Raw genomic sequence first — 12408 nt, forward strand, 5'->3', positions numbered from 1 at the left:
ACAGATTTAGTGACGCATATATTTTAGTCACTATTTAGTGACCATATTTTATTTTGGTCACTAACTCGGTTGTGACGGACCTATAGTGACGAAAAGTTACAACCGAAATTTTGGTCACTAAATCATTTAGTGACAACTTGTTCTATTGCTAATGACCATTTCGCTTTGGTCACTAATTGACATTTTTTTTGTAGTGAGCGGCGACAAGTGGAGAGAAAAGTCAGCGCATCTTTTCGCTTTCCTCTGCAGCTGTTGGATTGAAAAGAAATCGGACGGATGGGGTTAGAATGACGCGGATCGCTTAAACAAAGCATTAGCGGCGACACCAAACAATAGCGGCGACATGTAACGCGTCATTTACATGTCGCCGCTATTGCTTGGTGTTGCCGCTAAAAGCGTCGCCGCTAATTCTTTGTTTTCTTGTAGTGTTCATGTCACATACATTTTTTCCATGATTGGATCATAGCACCGGTACCTTTTTTTTATCAGCATACCCCAAAAAAATGAATATGATCTCCCTTGGCTCTAATTTTCCTATTTTCTGATGAACATATGTTGTGCACTCAAAAATTCTTGGTTCGAGTTCGTAATTTAGTTTGTGTAGCATTTGTAGTAGTTCATGCGATCAAGATCAAGGACCAAGGGAATAGCATGCTTGATGTTAATCCCAACTTGGGGCTTATCGGAGGGAGGAGGGGAGGAGAAGTGACATTGTTAGTCACAAGGCAAAAAAAAAAAAAAAAAAGAAAGATGGACACGAGATGGAAGAAATTAACGAGGGGGAAAAGCTAGCCGTCCTTAGGGTTAAACGGTGAGAAAAAAAATAGACGATCAAATCTTAGTTCTAATACCATATAAACGTAAATATTTTCCCATGAACACTGATTTCATTAGATGGAGAGAATATATACAAAACATTTAAAAGGCCGAATACATGAGGCCATAATACAACAATCGAGCTATATACAAATAGAGTAAATAAATCATTACCCGCTGACAAGATTTGGGGCCAAAAACTTTATATATATATATATATATATATATATATATATATATATATATATATATATATATATATATATATATATATATATATATATATATATATATATATATATATATATATATATAATGTTATTAATTTTTGTAGGAAATTAGGTGTAAGACTCATATTATATGGGTTCATTTTACAGAAAAAAATATGAAATTTTAAACATTTTGGAAGTTTAAATTTACAAGAAAAATAGAAAACTATTGAATTATTAAAATTAAACTGTTTGTTTTTATTTTAAATTAAATAAATAATTTAGATAAATAAACAAAAGAATCAAACTTTAATTTAGAAATTTTAAAATTAGAAGGAAGTCAATTAATGAAATTGATATACATTTATTTCAATTATTACATTTAAATATTATGTGAAAATTAATAAAATGAAAAAAAAACCACAAAATATCATATGGCAAAATCAATTAGTATGACAAAAAGTTTTTATTTATTAAGAAGGATACGGTAGTAGAGTAATTGGTAAATGTGCTTCTCCTAATATTTTAACTTTTTAATTAAAATAAAATGGTTATTGGTTATTATAATATGTAAATATAAGGTTATTTTTGTTTAAACCATAAATCAACGTCACCCCTAATCTTGGTTGAATATAAATAACAATTAGTTTAGGCTTTATATTTTTAGGTAATATAAATGTGTGTGTTTGTTTTTTTAATAGAAAATGTCCAATGTATGCACACTATATTTGCAACATTTTGCAGCAAAAAAAGGTAGACTAAACGGTTATAATATGTAATAAGAAGTCTGTTTGTTTTTTACGTCTGCGAATTATTACAATAAACTGAAATTTAAACAAACAATTTTTATAATAAATAAGATTATTAAACATAATAATTGATAAATAAAAATAAATAAAATTGTTGATTTAACAAGTAATATGTTCATTTTGTTAAAATTTCTAAGACGGTGGTTATTATTTCAGTTAGCTTCAATAGATTTGATAATTTTAATAGACAATGTAACACAAAAAAGTATTTATATGAAATTTACCAATCGGTTTTGAAATTATATAAAATATACTTGAATTATTTATCATATCTATAATATTATTAAAATTGTAAGCATGCTGAAAAAAATCTATGTTGAATAATATAACTTAAAGTAAGGTTATGAGAGATTGAATAGACAAAACTATAAAATTGGTCCGTATGGTATTCAAAAAACTTTGGATAGGGTTTAAAAAGTTTTCAACTTGTATGGAAGGTCCAAAATCAAAATATTTATGTGATTTTGGTCAAAAAAACTTGAAAAAATGATTATGCATTTTTATTTTCTTTTTTGTATTTTTTATATTTATTCTAATATTATTTTCATTAAAAAATAAAGAAAAAAATATCCTTCACCCCACCAATCGTTCTCTCTCTCTCTCTCTCTCTCTCTCTCTCTCTCTCTCTTTATATATATATATATATATATATATATATATATATATATATATATATATATATATATATATATATATATATATATGAGGAATAGAGATTTTTTGGATATGTCATCAAGAAACTAACACCAAAGACTCATGTGTCTCTATCTTTTTCTCCAGATTTCTGGGATGAATAACCACCTGCAAATCATCTTCATAAACATTACTCTCACACACACATTAACAAAAAACCCAACTGACAAATAACCTAAATAAACCTTACATATCCATCTTCGGGAGATCTATCTATATATATATATATATATATATATATATATATATATATATATATATATATATATATATATATATATATATATATATATATATATATATTCAATTAGTCAAGTTCTCAGAAAACCCACTTCGATTGAGCACTTCCCTAAAATTTTGTTTGGGTTCTTCGTTTGAGCGCTTCACAGAAAATAAACATATCCATCTAAGATCTACGAATGCGTCTTCTCAGAAAACCCACTTCGATTGAAATAACCATCTGTTGGCAACCACGATCCGATGACCGGAGGTAGCAGACAAAACATTTAAAAACAGATCTGTCTCGTTTCTGTTCCGATTATCGATTCCGCCATTGTACCTGGATTTGATTCGGAATCGACGGTATTACGATGTTTCTTTTGAAAACCGATTGTCACATGGTTTGGTAAGGGTTTTAGAGAGAGAAAGGGGGGGGGGGGGGGGGGGAGGAGGAGGAGGAAAGATTTTGGGATGAATGGGTTTTGATTTCTTCTTTGGTTGTATAGTTTATATGCGATTTCATCCACAACTTTGAACCCTACAATCTTGTTCCTCAGACGACTTTGAATGGATGACTGGAGTTACTTCTTCAGGAGAAAAAGCTTGGGGTGGGGATGCACAAAAATTGATACAGATATATATGTTTTCTGGACTCTATCCTATTGATGAGATTATTTCTAATCGATGTGGGTGCTTTGTGTTAGAATGTGAATGTGCATGTCTATCTGTTTGGGTTTCAATTTCTTTCTATGGCTTGATTTTGGCTTTTGTTCATCAATTTGGGGATATCTTAAGAAGATGAAGTCCATCAGATTTGAGAAGACGAAGAGAGAGAGAGAGAGAGAGAGAGAGAGAGAGAGAGAGTGTATGTGAGAGAGAGAGAGAGAAAACAATGGGTGGGATGAGAGATATATTTTTTATTTTTTCTTTATTTTTTAATTAAAATAGTATTAGAATAATTACAAAAATACAAAAAAAACAAAAAAATAAAAGGGCATAATCGTCTTTTCAAGTTTTTGGATCAAAATCACAAAAATACTTTGATTTTGGACCTTCATGCAAGTTGGAAACTTTTTGGACTCTATTCAAAGTTTTTGAATACCACCCAAGGACCAATCTTACAGTTTTGTCATTTGAATATGTGGTTAGTGTTGCGCCGCACAACACACTCACAACAGTTTTAAGTCATAAGTTTTTAAAAAAAAACAAACAACTGTGAAAGGTCAAGTGTTGCATGTATAATGTGTAATGCAACACGAATGGTTAAGAAGTAGGTTTTTTTTTAGAAAAAATAAAAAAACAGTCTTTTAAAATGTTCCTAATTTTTTAATAATATATGACTCTCTATTAACAAATTCACGAATCAATCTATGTTCTTATGAAATGAAAGTTAGTTATATATGGATTTTTGGTTCAAATCCTACCCATACAAGAGTTTAATAATTGAATTTTCAAGAGGCCATATATTAGAACTTAGACAATAATTTATTTATTTCAATTTAGTCCACATTTAATTATTATAATTTTTTTAAATAAATAGTTTTAATCTATTAATAAATTAATTTTAATTTTATATTTTTCTTAGACAGACTTAGAATATTCAATCTCGAGAAGGGAACACAACAACTGATACAGTTGAACTATAATTTTTTTTCCGAAGGACCCTATTTTTGTCCTTGGGCTAAAATATGTTTGGACAGTGAAGTGGCAGTAACAAACAAAAGGACCAACAACGATGTATTTTGAAATCATAAGGACTACTTGTATCAAAATTTCAAAGTTTAGACTAAAATACCGAGAGATTGCCGGCTCAGGTAATAGTATTTAACTCTTATATTTTTGTTAAGTCTTTTCTAAAATGGAGTAAACGAAAACTTGGTTTGGCTAGAATTGATTGACCGAAAATAAGGAAAGCATTCGAAGATTAATGATATTTATCTATTTTACACTATATCTTCTTTCCATAAATCAAAACATCAGATGATTTGTATATAACAAAATAACAAACTATGAAATAAACAAACTAAAAAAATTTATTCGTTAACCCTAATCGGCTAATCCAAGTTATGGGTAGTAGAAGAAAAAACAAGGCGGAACACCGTCGTCCCCTTAATAACATTATGATGGAGATACTACCCGACGTACTTTTGTTCCACATACTACCAAAGCTGCCAATGAAGCCTTTTCTTTGTTTTAGGCGTGTTTCCAAGCAATGGAACTCGTTCATAACGTCGCATATGTTTATCAAAATGCAGCTCCACCGTGCAACCAAATACGAATTACATCAAAATTGCCATGAACTTCTCTTATACTCTACCACAACACCTTACAAGTTCCGCATCATTGATGGTGAAAAACCTAAAAAGAAAGCCAGCCGCCCTATGCCATTCAAAGTAAAGCTGACAAAAATCGACTTAATTCACCAACCTAACCTGAACCCAACCCAAAATTAGCAGTTTGGGTTGAGGTTTTCAACCAATTTAGGATAAATGGGTCAACCGATCTAACTCATTTAATTAAATAGGTTTGGTTGGATAAATATTGTCAATTCATTTTCAACCCACCAACTCATTTAACTTTAATATATATTAAATTTAATAATTATTTAAATATTATAATGTATTAATCTAAGTATTAATTTATAAATTACAATGTTGTATTATTATTTATGTTTTAAAAAATGCAATCCTACTTAATAGCTTTTTTCTTTGAGCTGACAACGTTAATCACTCTTCAAAATCATTTCGAAATTACATATCTTTAATGTGAACAATTTATTTGTATTTGTAAATTGAGATTGTGCTTTTATTATACTTTGAAAGTTTATTTAAGTTTTGAACTAATTTAAATGGTATAATCTTTAGTTAATTTGTTTAGTTTTTTTTTTAATGAGTTAACTCAGGTTTAACCTTTTTCTTTAATAGGTTGGGTTGAGAACTACATAAACGGATCAACCCGGTGACAACTCATTTGTTGAAAATAAAATATCACCACGAATAAATGCTCGGATACCAATTATTGTGTGACAGCTATATAAAGTAAAAAGATAAAATTGCGGACAATAAATATAAAATTATTAATCACTACAGGAAAGTTGTAATTGACTGAAAACTATAAATAAAATAGATAACCGTAAATAAATAACGTGAAGCTATAACAATATAAATAACTATATATATATATATATATATATATATATATATATATATATATATATATATATATATATATATATATATATATATATATATATATATATATATATATATATATATAAAAGGTTCGTTAAGTTATATGGTTGATTGAAACGACTAGTCTATCAAGTAAGTTCGTCAAATGATTTGACTGAACATGCTTAGGGTTGGACTCTTACCTAATATACTTTGTTTCTATTTGTTCAATATTCAGTCGGGTTTTGATTTGTTGAGCGGTGCGGTTTTGAAAAACTTTGTTTTATGTGGTCTAGTAGAAAATTGGTTTAGCCCACTTTAAAATAACTAGCCCACTTGATTTTTGACCAAATATTTCTTTGGCCTAATCCAATATGAGATTAATCCTTGACTTTAGTATTCTTGTTTTAGCAAACGTAAACAAATAGAGAATTAATATCATTCTTCTTTTCTCAATTTTCGGAACAAATCTCTCTGGATACACAATACTCTCTCACGTCTCTCTATGGTTTCCCTTGGTCAAAATCATTCTTGAAAATTCCTTGATGTAGGTAAGGTTCGGAGTAATTTGTGGTGAAAATCTCACTAGTGGTCTTTTGGTTGTACTCAACCCACTTTTCCTCTTTTTCTGACTTGCAGTTTCTAATCTCGAAAACAACAAGGTAGTGATGGTTGAGATGATTTAAAAGGGTTTTTGGAGGAGGTTTAAGGAGGGTATTTGGAGGGTGTTTGGAGAGTATTTTGAGGTTGTTTGGAGGGTGGAATAAGGTGGTTAAAATGGAGATATAATGGAGATATAAGGTGGTAAAGGTTTATGAAGAAGATGATGAATAGTAATGGGTCTTGTATGGATTCTTTATGCATGAGGGTTTTGGATGGTTTGATTTTGTGGTTTACTTGGGTTTATGTAAGAGAGGGTGTTTGGTAGTGATTGGTGGTGTAAGGTGATGAGTTCACGAGGGTGCTGAAGGTTGGAAGTGTATATGGCTTTGAAGATCTTTTTGGTGTTCTTGGTGTTCTTACTTTAGGGATGAAGATTGAAGTTTGTTGTTGTTGTTGGTTGTCTTTTGTTGTTGAAGAAGATGTTGATTGTTGAAGTTGCAGTGGGTTTTGTTGTGTTTTTTCTTTTAAGGAGATGGTGTTGTGTTTTGCTTTCAAGGAAATGGTGCAGGAGGTTTTATGAGAAGCGAAAAATAAACACACACCCTCTCACATTACATACACATACATATATATGAAGAAAAAATATCTAAGGCACTTGAGTGATGAAAGTTTGTGAGTGAAGGATTTGTTCACGTTGACTATCAAGTAGTAGACATGTGTTTGAGAAGCAAGAAAGGTATGTGCTTGTTTTTCTTTGAACATGAGAATATATCTATAAATTCAATTAAGATAACTGAATTTCCATAATAGTCCCTTGAGTTTTTAAAGTCTTGGTATTTTTTATCCTTTGATTTGTTTTGTCTTCAAACGACCAAATATACGGCTATTTTTCCGTGTTTGAATATTCCGTCTTTCGTGTATTTTTGTATTTCACATTTAAGCACGAATCTACGCAACCTCAAATAACTGATAATATTTATTAGATGACATAAAAACAGATCGTCTTATTTCAGTAATTGTCACATATAAAAACATTTTTTAATATTATTTATCTAAAAGGTTGAGTTGGGTTGAAAATATCTATCAATTTAAATAAAAAGATTGGGTTATGTTGAAATCTTCAACCCAATTATTAAATGGGTTGAACCCGAATCCAACCCATATCGACCCATTGTCAGCTCTAAATCAAAGTAGGACCCAATAATGTTCACATGCCGCTTGTAACATCTTTGCATGGAATGGTATGCATACGTGTTGCATTGGGAGAACGATGGTGAAAACATAAATCTAATTTTATGGAATCCTTGGACGGGTGAATATAAGATTTTGTCTAAAGCCAGTAGTACTCATGATATAGAATGTTACAACGGCAATGGAGGTCTATTTGGTTTGTATTATAGCTCTTCTAACAAAGACTACAAGATTCTACATTTAACCAATCATTCCAATACTTATATATACTCGTTGAAATCTGACTCTTGGAGAAAGATCCAGTCAAAAGTAGTGGTCTTCCGACCTAGGATTTCTTTTGAGCAACCTTATTCACAGAGATGACAACTCACTTTTTACCCGAAGTAGCAACACCTTTTTTTAGTTTCTTGGTTTATAAGAGGCTGCATTCACTTATCCATGACCATTCGCTTCTGTACAAAGCCGCCTTATGTCCAGTTGCGGAGGATGGAAGGAGATGGAGATTGGTATCGTGTTTTCCTTGGTGTCATCCGCCACTACACTTGATGAGGAATGGAAAATGGTTTGTGCATTCCAGTTGTTTTAATCGTCTTTACCAAGTAGATATGAAGAAGGATACGAAAAATAGGTTGTGTTCACTTAAAAACATGGAGATCCTTCAAGGAGGGAGTTACATGGAGACTATTGTGTCACCAAATCAATATATGAAGTAACACCACCATCAGTCCCTTTTAATCATTATATGAACTTAAATATTATTTTTTTTGTCCACCAGAGATCAACCATACGAAATTTGAATGTTCTCCATGTTATCGTGTGGTAGCTTAATTAGATGAGCCATTTGACTCTTTATTTTTTGGATTGAAAATGGATTCAAATTATGTACATAGTCTAATATGCAACCCGACCCAACAGCAGAAAGTTTGATCCATTAATATTGTTCCCTAGGCCCAAATCAAAATCTAATCGTGACAAAATACAAAAAACAAATTTTTACTAATAATATTCCACCGGAGTACCAGGACAACCGTCATCCACCACCTCCTGGTAGTCAAACGGCGGTGGAACAAACGGTGGTGTTGTACATCTCAATAAAGCCCAATTAACCCCACTGAAAAACTGGTGGTGCTTCACCACCGATGCCCCCATTGTTGACCCCATCCGACAACCAGGATCCTTGACCAACAATTGACTTATTAAATCCCTAGCGGTGGCCGGAATCACCGGCTGTTTTGGGAATTCCAAAGCCCTAGCTACAATATTAGCTAGGGTTAGCTCATTATCCACCCCCCTAAACGGCGTCACACCATAAAATAATTCAAATATAAATATTCCCAAAGTCCACCAATCAACAGCACTTCCATGGCCTTCACCGGAGACAATTTCCGGCGCCAGATATTCATGTGTCCCAACAAACGACATTGACCGGACATCCACCGGCTCCGCCACGAACTCCGGCCCGTGGTGGCTTGCCGGTTTCTTCTTCCGTTTACGCTTAGGGGTGAAGCAAGAGACCGCCGGGACAATGCAGTTGGGGAGAATGCAGGAGGAGGCGGTGAATTTGGGCGGGTTGAGTGGGCGGTGGTCGGTGGTTGATGGTGGGTTTAGGTGGTGGTGGTCGGAGAAAACTTGGGCGGGGGTTGATGTGGAGAGGTCGCATTTTAAAGAGAGGTCGAAATCCGTAAGCATGATGTGACCGTCGGATCGGACTAAAACGTTTTCCGGTTTAAGATCGCGATAAACTATTCCCAACATGTGAAGGTACTCGAGAGCTACAATCACCTCCGACACATAAAACCTGTTCAAACATGAGACAGATAAATCACAATGTCGGTACACATAAATCATGAATCACAATGTGACAAGTATTTATGGATTCTTTGTTGCTTGCTACAACATATATTTATGTTATAATTGTCAAATGCTACGACAACATATATTTAAGTTGATAATTGTCCAAAGAGATCATGAGGTGTGTTACCAAATGGTTAAAATATATAAAGTGTAGCTTTGGTAGGGGACCGAAGTGATGGCAGTTAGTAGTATATAGAAATAGAGGTCTTTTGTTTTTTTGTCATTATAAGGACAACTTTTCCCTATTTGGGATTTTCCTTTCTATCATTTCCCAAAAACAATCAATTATTTCATACACCATTTTGGCAATTGTTCCCCACATGCCTTTACCTAATATCATCGCTTCATTACCTACAATAATTGTTTATATCTTATAATATAAGCTTAAAATATAACATACAAAATATCTGATTGGAAGAGCATCCACAAGTTTTGGAAATGGCTTTTTCAATATTTTTTTTTTTAGTTTGAAAAAGGTTTCTAAGCATAACAAAAGTATTTCTTTCCAATAGTTTGTTCTTTGTTTATATTTTTATTTCACATTCTCTGTTACTTTTACTTGTATATATATTTTTTCATTTTCATAAAACATATTGAGAATTTAACACAGTTCAAAAAAATTATTAACCAGATATACTATTAGCAGTATAATGTTTAAGGATTAAAACTTAACAAAATATCCCATTTTTGTGAAGTTGATAAAACCTTCATATGTTATGTCATTTTTATGACTTATGATCTTTTTAAAACCTTTTATACTTTGTGCATTATTCTTTTGTTTTTATCAATTAACGATCTTAAAAGACAAAAGGTGATTGGGCTTGACTTCACTATCTCATTTAACTTCATACTTTCGTTGAAGTGGCATTTTGTGGACGTCCGATATCTAAGGACCCACGTGGCATTAAATGAGGGTTCACGATGTTTGACCTTCGATGGATCTCACGTGTACTCGACAACTGAGTATCTTCGTCTTCCTAATCAGGTGCACACAAGCCTACGAGACAATAACATGCAGCCTCGAAGGCCCACTTTGTGGGACCTAGTTGTTTGGTTATCCAAGAAATTGATTACTATGTCCGAAAACAATAATACAATGGAATATAATCTTTTTACCCTAATGTTTTCGTACAGTTGTATTTAAATCATATAATTAAATGTAACGTCTGACAATATCCAAACGGTAAATGTTAAAAGCAAAAAGCAAGAGTTTATTTATTTTTAATTTAATTTTTTTTAACTTTTATTTTGTTTTTTTCTTATATTTTAAAATTTTGTTACGAATTCTTTTTAAATTTAGCTTTTATAAATTAAATTATTTTTCTACAACCTTTTTAAGACTTTTTGTAATGCTTTATTAGATTTTTTATCTTAATTCTTTTTCAACCTTTTTAAAAGGATTTTTTTACAATATTTTTTTTTTCAATTTTTGTATTTTCAAATATACATCAGCAAACCAATTTTTCTCTCATTTAACCATTTTTGGACTTGATGAAATAACAAATATTATTTAAAATCATAAATACAATAATACAACAATTTTGTTTTAAACTTAATTTTTTTTGTTTGACCTTGTTTTTTACAGAAATAAAGTACTTTTTTTCTTTCAAATTAATGTAGTTTGATGATAACATTAAAATAGCTCAATTTTTTAGCTTATACATCAATGCATATAATGTTTGATAAACACAAAACACCAAATTTTGAAATCCAAGTCAAAGTAAATGTTGTGGGTCCTAACAAGCACATGCCACATCGGTGGGCCAATGAGTGAGCCGGAGCAGAAATTATGTGATGTAATGTGTAGCAGGGGATCATTACTGATCAAAGTATATGAAAAGACATGCAGAGTAACTAAGAGAATGCTAAAATGCGCACCTGACGGCGGATTCCGGGAAGCGTTTGCATGGCTGACGTTGCCGGAGAACGTGAAGGTCTCCGCCGGGACAGAAATCGGTCAACAAACACGACCATTTCGGCGAATCCAACGACGCGTAAAGCGTCGGTAAAAATGGATGATCCAAAATCTCTAGAATCTCCCTTTCTGTCTTCGATCTTCCTTCCTTGTTACGGCTTGCAAGCTCCCTCTTATCCATGACCTTAGCGGCGAAAATGGCGGAGGAGGGCGGAGAAGGAGAACATTTGAGTTTTGCGAGGTATACGGAGCCGATGTCGCCGGCTCCTAGACGGTGGAGGAAGCGGATGTCAGCGAGAGTAAGTTTTCCGTCTGATTCAGGTCCAGATTGACGAACGGCGTCCCAGCAAGAATCACCGGAAGGCGCATGTGGTTTTGTGGCGGTGTTACAGGGGAGGTGGAGGTTGTGGCGAGCAGAGGAGGTAGCGGTGGTCCAAGTTGTTTCGGATCCGGAGCTTGTGCTGCGGTTAATGTCGGTGGCTGTGGTAGTGGTGGTTGAGTTGAAGCTGATGCTCCGTAGGTCGTCGGCGAGATCGTCTACAGATGGTGGTTCCATTATCGAAGCGAAGGGGTGAGCACAAAAAACGTGTATGTGAGAGAAGAGGAATCGCCTTTTTGAAGGGGATGAAATGGGTACGAAAACCCGGATTATTAATGAGGCCAGTTTGGTGTCATCGTGGGCTTTTAAGTTTTTTACAAATAAAGCAGTTCGAACTTGGGATAAGACAGATAAAAAGTTTATAAATGACATTATATTCTCTGAGGGATAATGAATTAAAAGATAATATATTTTTTTATTTTTAAATATTTGGTCATTAAGTTTTATTTCGATAATATTTGACTTTCAACCCTTAATATTTTAAATTATTGTAAATAAGGCCCACACGTTGGGCGTACTAGGCTGGTACGTCATGCATAAGTCAGCAAGT

At 32.7% G+C, this 12408-nt stretch overlaps 1 protein-coding gene across 1 annotated transcript; it reads right to left on the bottom strand.

The window, feature by feature from the left end:
• Positions 1 to 8534: 8534 nt before the first annotated feature.
• LOC145058548 (protein kinase G11A-like) lies at positions 8535 to 12132 on the bottom strand. The gene is made up of 2 exons (XM_079006443.1): positions 11443 to 12132; positions 8535 to 9508 (listed from the first exon to the last, which is right to left on the bottom strand). Exons 1-2 carry the CDS (start codon positions 12033 to 12035, stop codon positions 8707 to 8709), a joined length of 1395 nt encoding a protein of 464 aa, XP_078862569.1. The 5' UTR covers positions 12036 to 12132; the 3' UTR covers positions 8535 to 8706.
• Between the last annotated feature and the right edge of the window lie 276 nt (positions 12133 to 12408).

Source organism: Lactuca serriola, chromosome 6, assembly GCF_051521515.1.
Source record: "Lactuca serriola cultivar US96UC23 chromosome 6, Lser_US96UC23_V15, whole genome shotgun sequence".
NCBI lineage: Eukaryota > Viridiplantae > Streptophyta > Magnoliopsida > Asterales > Asteraceae > Lactuca > Lactuca serriola.

Bases quoted from the DNA above. Each gene is read 5' to 3' on its own strand.
- LOC145058548 (XM_079006443.1), bottom strand. From the start codon at position 12,035: ATGGAACCACCATCTGTAGACGATCTCGCCGACGACCTACGGAGCATC. The intron at 9,509-11,442 runs GTGCGCATTTTA...ATGTTTGAACAG, and splicing joins TTCCCGGAATCCGCCGTCAG to GTTTTATGTGTCGGAGGTGA.